This window comes from Moschus berezovskii, chromosome 3, assembly GCF_049115385.1.
Source record: "Moschus berezovskii isolate FMDL1 chromosome 3, NW_MosBer_1.0, whole genome shotgun sequence".
NCBI classification, from domain to species: domain Eukaryota; kingdom Metazoa; phylum Chordata; class Mammalia; order Artiodactyla; family Moschidae; genus Moschus; species Moschus berezovskii.
Window position 1 is genome coordinate 59,834,218 of NC_142462.1, and position 17,366 is coordinate 59,851,583.

The 17,366-nt window shown below is 40.8% G+C and overlaps 1 protein-coding gene across 3 annotated transcripts in view; it reads right to left on the reverse strand.

Moving 5' to 3' along the window:
• Nucleotides 1-1,228: 1,228 nt before the first annotated feature.
• Nucleotides 1,229-17,366, reverse strand: part of MET (MET proto-oncogene, receptor tyrosine kinase) — a 124,197-nt gene continuing 108,059 nt past the window's right edge. For all 3 annotated transcript variants that reach the window (XM_055420820.2, XM_055420818.2, XM_055420819.2), the window contains 4 exons: nt 16,363-16,472; nt 14,992-15,157; nt 3,566-3,702; nt 1,229-3,460 (listed from right to left, as the gene is read on the reverse strand). In XM_055420820.2, the coding sequence (XP_055276795.1) occupies nt 3,244-3,460; nt 3,566-3,702; nt 14,992-15,157; nt 16,363-16,472 (630 nt within the window). In that variant the 3' untranslated portion in view covers nt 1,229-3,243. The remainder of the gene's footprint in view (nt 3,461-3,565; nt 3,703-14,991; nt 15,158-16,362; nt 16,473-17,366) is intronic.

Consider the following 17,366-nt stretch of genomic DNA (forward strand, 5'->3'; position numbering starts at 1 on the left):
ATTAAATTTCTTGGAGTGGGAGAGTGTTTATTTGTATTCCCATTACCTAGTATAATGCCTGACATATGTAGATGTTCACTAAACATTTAAATGAATTAATTTCTTTTACAGGTTACTTTTTTTCCTTAACTAAACTGGGTAAATTAACAAAGCGAGATGTCAGCAATTAAACATTTAATGTGCTTGTACAGGTTTTCTATCTCTTCAACATATTTCTCTAAGGAGGCAATCTCCTGTGTAGGTCAGAGAGCAAAAACATAATTGATACCTACACTGTGGAATAAAAAAATCTTGTGATAATTAAAAATTCAGAGCACCCAGCAAAACTGCAAAGGGATATCTTCTTATCCCTCTCTCCCTAGAAAGATTCCCTTCCAACCCCCATGTACGTGATTCACCAAATATCATGGGACTTGCATACGCAACTCTGTTATCTGTGGACAAGAAAATCCTGTTTCAATTGAGCAACTGTTTGAAGATCTGCTAAGTGCCAGATACTTGGGATGTAAGGATGACAAGTTCTCTTTCGGGGGTATGCAGTCTGACAACGTCCTATGGAAATGCATCTCTTGGCAGAGAAGGAGTCTGACTGGGTACGGGCACTAAATTCTCTCACTAAAGAATCAACCCCCGCCACACTTTGCAGGCATTGGTTTAAACCTGTACCTTTTTTTTTTAAAATCAGATTGCCCCAAGACTTAAGATAACTGAAATTTCACCTCTGAATTCCTTTACCATTACAACAATACTCACAGATATAGCCTGAAGATAGTTTCGTTAGTTCCTGGGGACACCTGAAGAGTGGAAACCCTGGATGAAAAGTGAGGTTTTACAGGGGCTAAGAAGTTCTCTCTCCTCCAACACCCAACTGGATATCTCTGTGCCAACTGCTGGTTGCAGTTCCATTGTCATATCTTCTGGTACAAGGATGCACCTTACTGGAGAAGAGCATCAAGCTGAAGAAGGGGCCAAGTGCTCTGGCAGCTGAAAGACTGTTAGGGAAATGCTAGGAAATGCAGCAGGTCAGGGGAAACACTGTTTACAAAGGCAGAGATTTCCTGAAACTCAGGGAAGAAAATTCTTTTAGGTACGGATGCATTAACTTGACTAACAACACTCTTCTAATGAATGACTTGATGTAGCCGGGTGAAATCAATCTTAGGCTTCCCCTGTCCTTATGTAAATGGACAGGTAATCAAGCATGACTAGCAATAACCAACTTTCAGTATACAAGACGATACATCACTTTAATTGTATGATTTATCAGAACAACAACTATTAACATACAAAGTACCATTCAGCTCAACTGCAGGTATAGGCAGTGACAAGTATCTAATTCTTAGAAGAATCACTTAACTCCCATAGTCTGTCCAGACATATTAACCTAAGGACACGTTTATAAATAGCAAACATGAAATTCACATTGTAGCTTTTTCAAGCATATATACAGGTGTGCAGTCTTGTTGATGAGTTGTTTCCATAAGCTCTATTCTTGATGTATTCATTCTCCTGACATTAGTAGAAACAGTTTTTTTTCTGCAGAGCAGATTTTTTTCTTCCTCATCCATTATTTACAATATTCTATAATTAGTATCACTCTGTACACTTCTGAAATAATAATATTTGAATTGGAATATCTCTGCAGTACTATTCCTTGGGTCTTCTGGTAAGCTCCACCACTGTCAAAGAATTTTCAGCTGTAATCACTGTCTCACAAGAAGAGCTTAACTCTACTATTGGGTTTTAGCTCAACTCTACTATAAACACACCCTCTTTATAGATTGCTGTGTTAACCCTTGGCTTCAAGTCCTGGTGATGTAATGAGGGTGGGGAGTTCTGGCAGTCAGTACATTTCCTTATCACTTATTCACAGCCATTTAAAACCATGCTGTTATTAATCCAAGTTTGACATACCTTTTCTGAAATGTTCACAGTGCAGTATTTTTGTGGCCTAACAAAAGTTTTATCACATCATTAAAAATAAACCTTTTTATAAAAATATAATACTTTAAATGTTTACATCAACAAAACCAGTTTGAGTATCCTGTGCCACATGCATTATACAGTAGTAAGCACAAAACCCCACAGAACAAAATATCACAAAAGTCCTGACCAGAGTAACTGTTCATCCAGGTGAAATGGTCAGAACTTTCAATCAACATATTTTTTTCCCTAAAATATGTTTTGCTTAATAACACATAATGTTCTAATACAAAACTGGATTCCCCCTGATTTGGTTGTTTCCAATTGTTTGTGGGGTGGAAAGCTGCCACCTGACAAAGAGGCTGATATTTCCAGTCCATTGATTCTTTCCAAGGCTCTAAATATGAGCCATGATTGGAACCAATAATGCTTTTAGTCAGAGGTTATTTGTTTTAAAAACATGCTGAGTTACCTTTAAAAACAACTGTCATCACAAATTACTTGTTTTATTTTCAGAGTTGTCATTAAAAAAAAGACAAAACTTCTAAATGTCCACATCCAGATTAGAAAAGTATCATTCTTAAACAGTTGATTTTAAAATGGCAAATATTTCACTGCGACTAAGCTATTTTATGAAAACCTTAATGTTGTTTATGTACAATATGTAAATATTCCTATAAATTTATAAACATATTTCATGTCCTGCTGTTTTGAAATGTTGACTGTATTGTCTATGGATAGTTCTCCAATTAAAGGAATGTGTAGACAAAAATTTAAAAGGGAATGTTTACCTAATGGGCAAATGACAACATCGGTAATAAAAAAATGTGTTTTTCATACAACACATAAGTTCTTTGAAACATTTTTAATTCTAAATGAGTGGTTTGGCCCCAGGGTTGCCATGCCCTATTGGGACATTACCATTTCTTTTGAATTTTCTGTCATTAAGAAGCCCTCAAAATGCATTGCTTCAGTTCCCCATATGAAATCAAGTGGGATCTTGATTTTTAAAAATTTCGACCCAGCATTTGGGTTTTGGCCTGAATGTGACAGAAGCATTATCACAGCTGCAGGATTGCTGTTGCGAGACCAAGCTGCTTGCTCTGATGCTTTGTCAGATGAGAAATTCTGTAGAATCCAGTCATTTTAATAACAATATAAGGTCCTATAATAGTGCAATCTTGGCAAAAGTAAAAGATACCCGGTGGCCTTTCAGTGGCCAGGCAGTGAAAAGAATGTTGGACAAAGGGTAGACTGTTGTTCAGGCAGTTCAGTGACGTTTCTCAGAAGGGGAGTCGGTGGCACAGGTGCCTCCATCCATCATGTGTCATCATCATCCTCGCCACTGACATTATCTTGTGATGACAACAGAGAAGGATACGGAGCGACACATTTGACGTTCACGTAAGTAGCATTCACATGGACATAGTGCTCCCCAATGAAAGTAGAGAATATCGCGGATATCCTGGAGACCAGTTCAGAAAAGGAAGGGCGCAGCTCAGCTTTAGGGTGCCAGCATTTCAGCATCACTTCATACCTGTTTCAGAAAGGACGCAATGCTGTGAGGACTCTGAAGGCAAGTACTTCTGCAAAAGTAAAGAACATAAGAGCTACAGAAGACGCTACTGGAATTCTTACTTACAAGGGATCTGGGCAGTATTCAGGTTGTAGGAGCCTTCTTCCTTGCAACAAATAAACTGTTATGTCAAAAGTGTTGACGTCAGGATAAGGTGGTGCTCCTCTTGTCATCAGTTCCCAGAGGAGCACGCCAAAGGACCACTGGTCAAACAAGGGAAGGGAAAACCCAGGTGAGGAAAGGGTGGCCGCACAAATACGAAAGGTGATCAGTAGGTCTTCATAACAAAACTTGGTTTGGTATTCTATAGTATTGCTGTTTTAGGCAAAGTTTTCCTTGAAGACAATTAGTAATTAATGTTTATGACTTGTTTAAACCAGAATTAAAATTTAGATTACAAGTAAATGTAAAGTTTTCAAAAAGGATGCCTGAAGTCCACATAATGATTACAATTTCATCGGTAGTTAGCACAGTGCATTTTCCAAGTTCTTTCCTATAGAGTCAAAGCATTAACATGTTTCTGTCCTTCTTTATTCAATGGCTTCATCACAATTTTAGACTATTAGTAAAAAAAAAAAAAAGACAAGGCTTCCAAAATTTAAATCTGTGGGATTTCCAAATGAATGGAAACACTCCTTAAGAAACGTAACCATATCTAAAAGTTAATGTTAAAAGGTCTAAGTCAGTAAAAGTAAAAATCTATATTAAAAATCAGAAGTAATAAGACTGCTCAGCATCAAGGCTCTTGAATGAAAATGAATTTCAATAAAATAACTCTATTTTGAAAAAGTTATAGGAGGAAATTAATATAAAACAGCTGTAACAATACTTTATAGGATGATCACAAGGACACAGAGAGGTTGACTGATTTGCTAAAAATTCCTCAATAAATTTGAATTCCCACAGGGATAAACATTTCAGAGTTCATGACTCTTGGGTTTTGCTTGGTCTACTAAACTTCACTAAATATGCAGTTTCTTGATGTAGAACACTCTCCTTGGAATAGATCAGGTCATGCATGTTATCTCACCCTGGACATGTGCCAAGGTGAGAATGACACAATGAGAGTAAGTCAACATGTGTGGGTCACCCCCCGGGCAGAGGACCCAGGAAATCAGTTCTCTCACGACACTTCCAAGACACTTGCACATAGCAGCACATGGGGGCAGAAATGAGGCCCTGAGGAAAAAGCAGCATGGAGGGGAAAGAGAATACAGCCCAGACATGAAGAGCAGGAAAACATAAAACTGAGATGCAAGTGTAGCTCATAACTCAGCAAGGAGACTAAAGCACGTGTTTCTGAAAGGAAGCAAGCAGGCAGACATTGCAGTTGCTGATACAAATCTCCATGAATGACTTTTTCCTTTCGCCCAAGTTCAAGAATGCTTTAAGGCCACTGACTTCCTTGATCCAAATAGAGAAAACAAACTCCTTGGGTGGGTGGGTGGGGGGAGGCGGAGCAGGATATTAGATAAATTTGCTGTCTTCTGCAGCCTTTCAAAGTTTTCAAAGCCTCAAAATCTTCTGAGTCACTTCTGATGACACCGCTGTGTTAAGTCCCAGAATTTGCATTAGAATTTAAATCAATTTAACAAATATCTATTGACACTTGAGGGCTTCCCACGTGGTGTGGCACTAGGTAAAGAACTGGCCTGCCATGCAGGAGACAGATGCAGTTTCAATCCCTGCGTTGGGAAGATCCCCTGGAGAAGGAAATGGCAACCCACTCCATTATTCTTGCCTGGAGAATCCCATGGACAGAGTAGCCTGGCGGGCTACAGTCCATAGGGTCACAAAGAGTTGGACTAGCACACACTGACCTTTGATGATGCACAGTTCAGTTCAGTTCAGTTCAGTCGCTCAGTCGTGTCCGACTCTCCGCGACCCCATGAATCACAGCACGCCAGGCCTCCCTGTCCATCACCAACTCCCGGAGTACACCCAAACTCATGTCCACAGAGTTGGTGATGCCATCCAGCCATCTCATTCTCCGTCGTCCCCTTCTCCTCCCGCCCCCAACCTTTCCCAGCATCAGAGTCTTTTCCAGTGAGTCAACTCGTCTCATGAGGTGGCCAAAGTATTGGAGTTTCAGCTTCAGCATCAGTCCCTCCAATGAACATCCAGGATTGATCTCCTTTAGAATGGACTGGTTGGATCTCCTTGCAGTATAAGGGACTCTCAAGAGTCTTCTCCAACACCACAGTTCAAAAGCATCGATTCTTCGGCGATCAGCTTTCTTCACAGTCCAACTCTCACATCCATACATGACCACGGGAAAAACCATAGCCTTGACTAGACGGACCTTGGTCGGCAAAGTAATGTCTCTGCTTTTCAATATACTATCAAGGTTGGTCATAACTTTCCTTCCAAGGAGTAAGCGTCTTTTAATTTCATGGCTGCAATCAGCATCTGCAGTGATTTTGGAGCCCAAAAAAACAAAGTCTGACACTGTTTCCACTGTTTTTCCATCTATTTCCCATGAAGTGATGGGACCAGATGCCATGATCTTTGTTTTCTGAATGTTGAGTTTCAAGCCAACCTTTTCACTCTCCTCTTTCACTTTCATCAAGAGGCTTTTGAGTTCCTCTTCACTTTCTGCCATAAGGGTAGTGTCATCTGCATATCTGAGGTTATTGATATTTCTCCCAGCAATCTTGATTCCAGCTTGTGCTTCTTCCAGCCCAGCGTTCCTCATGATGTACTCTGCATATAAGTTAAATAAGCAAGGTGACAATATACAACCTTGACGTACACCTTTTCCTATTTGGAACCAGTCTGTTGTTCCATGTCCAGTTCTAACTGTTGCTTCCTGACCTGCATACAGGTTTCTCAAGAGGCAGGTCAGGTGGTCTGGGATTCCCATCTCTTTCAGAATGTTCCACAGTTTATTGTGATCCACACAGTCAAAGGCTTTGGCATAGTCAATGAAGCAGAAATAGATGTTTTTCTGAAACTCTCTTGCTTTCTCCATGATCCAGCGGATGTTGGCAATTTGATCTCTGGTGCCTCTGCCTTTTCTAAAACCTGCTTGAACATCTGGGAGTTCACGGTTTACATACTGCTGAAGCCTGGCTTGGAGAATTTTGAGCATGACTTTACTAGCGTGTGAGATGAGTGCAATTGTGCGGTAGTTTGAGCATTCTTTGGCATTGCCTTTCTATGGGATTGGAATGAAGACTGACCTCTTCCAGTCCTGTGGCCACTGCTGAGTTTTCCAAATCTGCTGGCATATTGAGTGCAGCACTTTCACAGCATCATCTTTCAAGACTTGAAATAGCTCAACTGGAATTCCATCACCTCCACTAGCTTTGTTCGTAGTGATGCTTTCTAAGGCCCACTTGACTTCACATTCCAAGATGTCTGGCTCTAGGTCAGTGATCACATTATCGTGACTATCTTGGTCGTGAAGATCTTTTTTGTACAGTTCTTCTGTGTATTCCTGCCACCTCTTCTTAATATCTTCTGCTTCTGTTAGGTCCATACCATTTCTGTCCTTTATCGAGCCCATCTTTGCATGAAATGTTCCCTTAGAATCTCTAATTTTCTTGAAGAGATCTCTTGTTTTTCCTATTCTGTTGTTTTCCTCTATTTCTTTGCATTGATCACTGAGGAAGGCTTTCTTATCTCTCCTTGCTATTCTTTGGAACTCTGCATTCAGATGCTTATATCTTTCCTTTTCTCCTTTGCTTTTCGCCTCTCTTCTTTTTACAGCTATTTGTAAGGCCTCCTCAGACAGCCATTTCGCTCTTTTGCATTTCTTTTCCATGGGGATGGTCTTGGTCCCTGTCTCCTGTACAATGTCACGAACCTCCGTCCAGAGTTCATCAGGCACTCTATCAATCAGATCTAGTCCCTTAAATCTATTTCTCACTTCCACTGCATAATCATAAGGGATTTGATTGAGGTCATATCTGAATGGTCTAGTGGTTTTCCCTACTTTCTTCAATTTCAGTCTGAATTTGGCAATAAGGAGTTCATGATCTGAGCCACAGTCAGCTCCTCCAGGTAGGTCCAAGTTACTAGACAGGCCCTGAGGCTGATTTAACAGGGTTAAGAGAATTATGCAATTAGTTATGCAATTAACTGTCATGTAGAACAATAAGATCTAATAACTACAATACAGAAAAATTACACAAAAGAGGTACAGATGTTGTGAAAAGGCAAAGGGATAATAGTGGGGTAACTAAGAGAGGCTTCAGGAAGAAAGTGACAGTAGAGCGGGTCCTGAGGAACAGCGAGAGTTTGTCCTGTAGATACACGTACTGTGAGGGCAGAAAAGAGTATTCTGGATGAAGGCAGTGGGCCCACGGGTAAAGGGCAAGACACTCAAACGTGTTTTTTTGAACCATAAGGACAACAGGTCACTCTGCTTGATGTGTGAAGCAGACGAAGGGATGAAGGACAGATAAGGTTGAAAGGGGACCGTGTTTTGAATAAGGTTGAAAGGGGACTGTGTTTCTGAATGTTAATCATGGGTTAAACTGAAATCAATGGGACGTGACTAGGGTTGAGCTCCAGGAGATTGCATCTGTAAACACTGCTTTAAACAAACAGGGGAAGCTCATCCACAATATGGAGACCAGTTAGGACACTTTTGAATGGGGCAGGTGAGGGCTGCTACTGAATACTGGCAACAAGGAATCCTATGAGACTGAACTCTCTCTCTCCCAGGAGAGACTGAACTCTGCTGGGAGAGCAAACTTTCTAATTTGCTCTCCAGAATTAGAGTGATGGGAGAGAGCACATGTCATCAAATGAGCTTGGCATGGGTGGGCATCAAGCCCTTTAAAAAATATTGTCTTATTTAATCCTTATAATAAGTCTGTAATGTATTCAGTTTTGTAGAGGTTTCAAGAGTGAGGAACCAAAGTTCTGACAGGCTGATTACTAGTGAGTGATCAGGTCTCCCTAATTGACAGCCTAGGTTATAGGAGGTCTGGAGGCAAATTTGGAAAAATAAGGGGGAAGAGTTGGATAAATTTAGTCCCATAAGGAATTATAGTGAAAGTCGCTCAGTTGTATTTGACTCTTTGGGACCCTGTGCACTACACAGTCCATGGAAATCTCCAGGCCAGAATACTGGACTGGGTAGCCTTTCCCTTCCCTAGGGGATCTTCCCAACCCAGGGATTGAACCCAGGTCTCCCACATTGTAGGTGGATTCCTTACCAGCTGAGCCACCAGGGAAACCCAAGGAATTGTAGGACTTAGACAACTGGTATCAGAGGAGGACTGGAGAAATCGTGGGACAGAAGACGTGAGAGGGAGGCAGTTTCATGAACAGTCTGCATTCCAAACTCCCCTTAACAGCTTGGACTGACTGGGTGGTAGGGGGTGGGTAAGTGAAGGAAGAGAATGATACTGACCAAGAAGAGAGAGGCTGGGGGTGGGGCATGGGAGGGAGGGATAGAGAAGGAGAGAGAGAGAGAGACAAAGGGGTGGGGGAGGTGTACGATGCCTGTGCATTAAAAATGATGGAAGTAAGTCAGTTTTAGTTTCAAGACAGGAGAGCAGTCATTCATGCTTATTGTGTGAATGATCAAGGCTTTCTGAATATCTGAGCACCAGCAGTGAGCTCATCTGAAGAATCTCTGCCAAATTTTATCAAAGACAAAGCTGAAAGCAGTTATTAGAGGTAAGAGACTGTTATAAGCTATAAAAAGTGATAGGCACATTGCTGCAGCAATCAAAGAATACTGCTACTGCTGCTAACTTGCTTCAGTCGTGTCCGACTCTGTGCGACCCCATAGATGGCAGCCCACCAGGCTCCGCTGTCCCTGGGATTCTCCAGGCAAGAACACTGGAGTGGGTTGCCATTTCCTTCTCCAATGCATCAAAGTGAAAAGTGAAAGTGAAGTCCCTCAGTCATATCCGATTCTTAGCGACCCCATGGACTGCAGCCCACCAGGCTCCTCCGTCCATGGGATTTTCCAGGCAAGAGTATGGAGTGGGGTGCCATTACCTTCTCTGAATCAAAGAATAGATATAGCCAAATTTGAGCATTCAAAAAAGCAATTATCCTTCAATAAAAAAATAAATTAAAAAAGTAAACAGATACCTTTATAAAAAAGCATAACTGATTTAAAAATGGATTAATTGATAAAACTTAGCAACTGGTAGGTTGATAATCTTTTCAATAAAACTGAAAACTTCTGCTCTTTGAAAGATACAATTAAAAAGGCAAGCCACAGACTAAAAAGTATGATTTGTAAGAACACATATCTGATAACACGTACCTATAACCAGAATACATAATGAACTCTTAACAATAAAATAAAAAATAACCCAATTTAAAAACACTAGAAAATAAAATACATATGATCCAGCAAGCCTACTTATGTGAAATAAACCAGTTACAAAAAGACAAATACTATATGATTTCACTTATAATGAGGTATCTAAAGTAGTCAAACTCTTAGAAAGTAGAATGGCGGTTGCCAGAGATGCTGGGGGAGGGAGAAATGGGGAGTTGTTCAGTGGATAGAGTTTCAGTTTTGCAAGTTCTAGAAATCAGTTGCATAGTACTGTGCACATAGTCAACTGTACTGTACGATACACTCAATGGTTAAGATGGTCAACTTTATGTTTTTTATCATAATAAAAAATGAATAACTGTGGATATATCGATACTACAGATCCTCTCAAATGCATTATGCTATGTGAAGGAGACAGACTCAAAGGCTATTTACTGTATGATTCCATTTATAGGACATTCTAGAAAAGCTAAAACTACAGAGAGAAAATGGACCAGTGGTTTCCAGGTTTTTTAGGGCAGGTTACACCACCAAGAGGTGTAAGGACATTTTCTGGGGTGATGGAACTGTTTCATATCCTGGCTGTGGTGATTTGGGTGATACAACTGATGCAACCTTTAAAACCTAAAGAACTGCATAAATAGAAAGCATGAAGAATTGGTATATTGCACAATGGTGATACCATTAATAGAAACAAAGAAGTGAGACATCGACAGCTGGCAGGGAAGAACTTAACTTTGAACACAGTAAATTTGTGTTGCTGATGAAAACATCTAGTAAGAGAGATGCAAAGGTAACTGTTGATGGGAACGGTTGAAACTGTTGAGAGAGGCTGACACCTTAAGACCGGAATCCTGGGGTACTGTTGTATGTAGGCTGTGAGAGAAGAAAGAGAAGCTGTCAAGGTAAAGAAAACATAGTCTAAAAGCAGGAGGAAAACAGGATGGTACAGTGGCCCTGAAAACAAAGGAGAAGGAAATTTCAAGAAGAGAAGGACAGCTGACGATATTAAATGCAGCAGAACGATGAAGCAGGATGAGAAAGCCAGTTGGCTGAACAAAGAAGTCAGTACTGACTTTAGTGAAAGCACTTGTGCTAAGCACAAACACTATGCAATACTGAATATGAATAACTGTACGTATAGAAGACACTTCAGTTGTTGGAAAGGGTTTCAAGAATATTCAGATTTTAGCTGAACTGCATCTGGGCATTTGTGAGAAAGCAGACCTTCCTACAAATAGGCAAGTTTTTGTCTGTAGGTCTCAACATAATACAGTTTATTACAGGTGCTTGGATATGTTCCATGTCAACGTTCAAAAAATTCTGCTGTCCTAGAAATGAAAACTTTATGCAAATTTACAAATCCATCAATAACCATCCAATCAATAACAGTTTGTCAAAGCAGCATGGTATGGATTACTCAGGTTCACCCTTTATACAGTACAGTATAGAGTCTTTCAATGAGAGGGAGAAAGACTTAGTACTTTGAACCTATAGAAGCCTGTGTAAATTTCCTAAGTATCTGAGGGACAGTTGCTTTACAAGAAGCGCTAAACTCCTTGCTGTGCATGTGTATTTTTGCGGAGATAGTGGTGAGTGGTACAGGACTATCAAAAAGCTCAGAATCCCAACTCTTGCCTTGAGCATCCAAAATTTCATCAGACTTGTCTTAATAACTTTGCTGAGGTATGGTTTATATGTCATAAAATTTGCCAACTCTAAGTGTATAGTCAGTGATGTTTAGTAAATTTATATAGTAGTGCAGCTATCATTATAATTCAGTTTTAGATCAATTCCAACATCCCAGAAACTTTCCTCATGCCTTTTGGTAGTCAATCTTTGCTCCCACCCTCAGTCCCAGCAACCACTGATCTGTTTTCTGTCTCAATTTTTTTGCCCCTTTCTAGAAATTTCACATAAATGGAATTACTCAATGTGTAATAATTTTAAGTCTGCCTTCTTTCACCTGACAAAATGTTTTTGAGGTTTATCCACATTGTAGCATGCATCAGTGGTTCTTTCACATTACTGAATAGCATTATTCTGTTGTACAGATATACTACGCTTTATATACCCATTTGCCAGTTGATGGACATCAAAATTGCTCCTGGGTTTTTGACTGTTATGAATAATCCTGCCGTGAGCATTCATGAGCAAGTCTGTGTGTGGGCATATGTTTTCAGGTGCTTATGAGCTAGGTATTCATACATCTCCGTGGTAAAATGTCTATTCAAATCTTCTGCCTATTTTTAAAAAATGGGTTATTTTGCCTTCTTATTGAGTTCTAAGAGTTGGTTCTCCTTCCTAATGGTAGTCAAGTCTAGATGAAATGTACATGCTTTCAGGATGGGTTAATTCTCCTTACCTGATGCCTTTACCTGTCACCATCACTAATGTTTTCTCAGCCTCCCTCTCTAGCACCTTTTTATTTCATCCTTTTCACAATCTTTCAGGATCAAAATCCAGGAAATAAGCTCTAGCATGGGCTATCATATCCACTTATCAATCTTATCCACCCTGAAGTCCCATTCCTCCACCATGTCCTGTGATATATGTGTTCACTGAAAACAGGCTCTCAGTCACCCTCAGCTTATTCTCTAATGACTCCTCCACTTCCTCAGGAACTGAAACTCTGCTTTCACTTAAAGACCACAACGTCTTCAAAACTCTTACCAATGGAGGCCACACCTCTCTCTCTTGCTGACTCACAGGGAGGATTCTCACCTCCCAAAGCCGTACTCAGATCCCCATCCCTTGTTATATCTTAATGCTGCCAATCCTTTCTCTTTTGCGCTCTATGTCCTCCATTAATGCTGCTTTCTTCCCACCTTGTTTGCCGATGTCACCAGTTAACGCTTTTCTTGTTTTTGGTTGTTATCCTCAAGGACTGAGACATTACTGTTTCCCTACCTCCACATATCATAGTCCTCTTGACTTATGAAAAGGAAGTAGAATATTGCATTCTACACCCAGGCTCCTCCGCACACTCTAGACCAAATCATTCAGGTTCCAAGACCCTTCCTGTGCTCTGAGTAGCAGGAGCCTCTGCTGACCATACCCCAATTCTTCTTGACACTTTCTCTCCCTCTGGGTCTCCCACCTCTCTGCTTTTCAACTTCATGCCATGTGTGTAGATTCCTCTGAATAATTGTATTGGAGTCTCAAAAGCCTATTTCCAGCCTTGACCTCTGCTATGGACTGAATTGTGCACTATCCTTTTCAAAATTCCTATGTTGAAGCTCTAACTCCCATTGTGATGGTATTTAGAGGGGGAGCCTTTGGGAGAAAATTAGGTTTATACGAGGTCATGAGGATGGGATTAGTGCCCTTACAAGAAGAGACCCAGAGAGCTTACTCTTGTTCTTTCCCCAGCATAAGGCATAGTGAGAAGGTGACCATATGTTTGCCTCACCAGAATTTGACCTCACTGGAATCCCCATTTCCCACTTTCAGCCACTAGAACTGTGAAAAGTAAATGTCTGCTGTGTAAGCCACCCAGCGTATGGTGTTTTGTTATGGCAGCCCGAGTTGATTAAGACAAGCAAAGTATTTGTACAAGCTGCAGATCCACACTTCCAGTTGCATGAAAGACACCTTTGCTTGTATGTCCTACTCCCAAGTCAAACTCGGCCTGTGCAAGGCACGATTGATATTTTTCCTCTTAAATTGGCTTTTGCACCTCTATCTCACATAACTGTAATTGCACCAGTATATAACTTCGCTCAGCTATGACTTTCATCAATTTCTTGCTAAATACTGCTGTTTCTACCTCTGAGATGCCTTCTCTTCCATCTTTTCGTTTATACAGTATCTATGTTCTGTCTAGTCAAGGCTATGGTTTTTCCAGTGGTCATGTATGGATATGAGAGTTGGACTGTGAAGAAAACTGAGCGCCGAAGAATTGATGCTTTTGAACTGTGGTGCTGGAGAAGACTCTTGAGAGTCCCTTGTACTTCAAGGAGATCCAACCAGTCCATTCTAAAGGAGATCAGTCCTGGGTGTTCATTGGAAGGACTGATGCTAAAGCTGAAGCTCCAATACTTTGGCCACCTCATGCGAAGAATTGACTCCCTGGAAAAGACTCTGATGCTGGGAGGGATTGGGGGCAGGAGGAGAAGGGGACAACAGAGAATGAGATGGCTGGATGGCATCACCGACTCGATGGACATGAGTCTGAGTGAACTCCGGGAGTTGGTGATGGACAGGGAGGCCTGGTGTGCTGTGATTCATGGGGTCGCAAAGAGTCGGACACGACTGAGCGACTGAACTGAACTGATGTTATTTCATATTCTACCCCTCACTTTGTCTTCCTGTGACTACTCCTCTCAAAACATTTTGCAGAACGAAGAAAGGCTATAGTATAATCTGATTACATTTTAATGTTTCCACGTGGCCAGAGAATAAATTCCAGACTGCCTAGTTTGCTTTCCAAGGATCTCTATGATCTACTATGAAAATATTTTTCTCAATTTATTCTCATAACTTCCCTCTGTGCCTTCTATTTTTGCCAAACCACCACTGCTTACTGTTTGCTTAGAACTTTAAAGAAGTGTATACTTCTTTAAAGAAGAAGAAGTGTATACTTTCCTGCCCCTTTATCTCACCTGGACTGGCATTTTTTATTTCACTGTCCATTCCATCATCCTTACTTTAAAGACCATTTCAAGAATCACCTTCTCCACCAGGTGAAAGGGCAGTGTGGTAGATCCAGGGACCCAGGTGAGTGTCTTCCCCACCCTCAGAGCTCTTCTGCACGCCCTCAGATGCTTGTTCTGTGACAGGAGGATGACCTTTGCAGATAAAGGAGGGCTAGGCAAAGGGATAATGTCTTCACCGCTAGATAGGCCTCAGGGAGAGCTTCCAGGTTTCTCTAGGTAGAATTTTTCTGCCCTTGAGCTATGAGTGACTAGACTAATCCCAGTCTACTTTGTGTGAGTTAGAGATGAACATGGCTTCCCTCTCCTGCTGAACAAAGCTCCTGGAGGGCAGGGCTTACACCCGGTTCCCAAGGACCTAACATGCTGTTCTGCTGGACATTTATTCAAACATTTTTTGAATAAATGAATGAATTTATGAGGTCATGGTATGGGTATCTGTTAGACAATCAAGCCCGTTTTTACTTATTAAAAAAAGCTGAAATTATGGTGTTGAAGAATTTTTTAAAAATTAAGTTCCCATAAAATTACTAAAAAAGTTGGATATGAAAGTAAAGAGGAGGCTGAGGTGATGAATACATTACCACATCTGACTTGGTGGTAAATTTCTGAGTCTGCAGGCTTTCTAAGGCCATCCATTTCACTGGCAGTTTTGCACCTGTTTTGTTGTGTACACTATAGTATTCCTTATCATACACGTCTCTGGCAAGACCAAAATCAGCAACCTTGACGGTGAATTTTTCATCCAGCCTACAGAAAAAACAAAAATTATTACCAGTGGCTAAAAGAGAATAATTTATAGTGATTCTGAATCTCTATTGATTAGAACAAGCAGCTTCAGTATTTGAAATCCATAATTTCTGCAGGAAGGGCTTCATCTGGCCTGTATTGACTAGCGCTAAATCACAATGGAATCCTTGAATAAAAATGCTTGACATTTACATTTCAAATTCAGCAGGCCAAGGGAAGAGATGGTGAATGATGTGGCGTAAGAAATCTTTTTTGCTTTAATGTAGATCTGGAGAAGTAGTAAAATTGGCCACCCTCCCAGCTTTCTTTGGTTGCTAAATCGGGTATGCCAACTGACTACCCAAAGCAATCAGTAATTACCACTTGTCAACTTATTAGTAATACTTAGTTTTATGGGGGAGATATGACAGGGGATTGTTATTTTATTTTTTCCTTCTCAAAGGGGTAGGCTAGTACATACAACTCTTCCACCAGTGAGGTAATAGAGAAAATGGATACATAGTAAAGCGTCTAGGAAAACAGCAAGGTTCCAGGAAAATCAATTCTTCTATCTGAGACTATGTATCCTTTGTTTAAGCTGGCTTTTATGTTGCCACATTGACCAAAACTAAGGTAGGAAATTAATAACACAGTTCTTTCATTCACACATACCATAAGTCATGAATCAGTGCTATGGAAGGGAAAGCACTGAATCAATTACAAACTGTTGACTGTTGTATTATACAGCCCAGGCAGCCAGACACAAATAAACCTCTTTGTATATTCATTCTCAAATACCATTTTTGGTAGGGTTTCTGCAGGCTGACTTCAAATCCACTCTTGGGAAGTTACAATATGTTGGTGTTTGTGTTACCAGCCCCTCTCTGTTTCACTGTAAAATGCTGCAGATCGAATTGTCCCTTCCAAACAGTAATGCAGTGTGAAACCACAACACTGGGGGCTATGGGTGGGAAGGAAAAAGAAAAGCTAGAGGGCACAACAGCTGTTTAAGACCCCCCTCTGGAGAATTCCTTTTAAATTCTGTTTGATAAAGCCTGAAAGCTCCACCTACATACCCAGTGCTTACATATCGATTTAGAACTGTGACGAAAATAAAGGACTTTTACACGAGAAGAAAAAACATCCTCACTAGCCTTGAAGAGTGGGAAACAGATTCCTCCCTGTCACTTAACTTGGACTGCAGGCACAGAAATTCTTATACTTACATACAGTTTCTTGCAGCCAAGTCTCTGTGGACAAACTTTTTGCTTGCAAGATATTCCATGCCTTTGGCTACTTGAAGACCAAAGCCAATAAGATCTTTTACAGTCGGGTTCTGTAATCAAAGAGAGTTGGAAACCCATAAACTAATAAGCATTTACTGTTCTAGCTATGGTCTTAGAATTCTGAAATATTGATAAGAATTACCTTATCAATTTCTTATCAACAGCAAAGAATTACCTATTTCAAATAATAACTTGCTTCCTGTTAATAATCATCATTTACTTAGTATCTGTTATTTGCAAAATACCATCTTAGAGGTTTTTTATAAATTTTGGCTAATCCTTATACCCTCACTTCTGTCCATTTTCCAGATGGGGAACTGGAGTTGTTTTAAAATGTGGAGTTTATTATTATTCAGGTATGGTACAGCCAGCAGATGGGAACAAAGGCCATCAAAAAGACTTACTCACAATTCCCAAGAGGAGGAGGCATGGCATGTCATGCAAGGCCACACAGGGCAGCACCAGTGTTGGTTAGGAGGCGGAGGAAACAAGGGGAAAACATAGGCAAGAGCCTTTATGGTGATTTCTGTGGGAAGGAATGGGTGCGGCAGAGGAAGCAGCTTAGAATCAGCTAGTTTGAATACTTTCAGTGGGCTCTGGGGTGTAAGGACTGTCCCTAGAAGTCTGGTACCTGGTCTTGAAGTGATGAAGGCAGGTAGATGGTGGCCCAGGGTGTTGGCACCCTTTAAAGGAGGTGGTTGGGGTATGGGCTCTGGAGTAGTTGGTTTAGTGATGAAAGGCATGCTCTCTGAAAGTGAGCTGTTTAATACCTCTGGGAATTTGCCAGTCCTGTGGGAAGTGGGTAAAGCAGTCCTTCCAGGGTCGGCAGGTCTCCAGAAATACATGGTTAATACAAGCTTTGAGAGAAATAAATCACTCTAAACCTCTCAGATGGTAAGTTGTGGAGTTAGGATTTTAGCCTATATCTGTTAAGACTCCAAAGC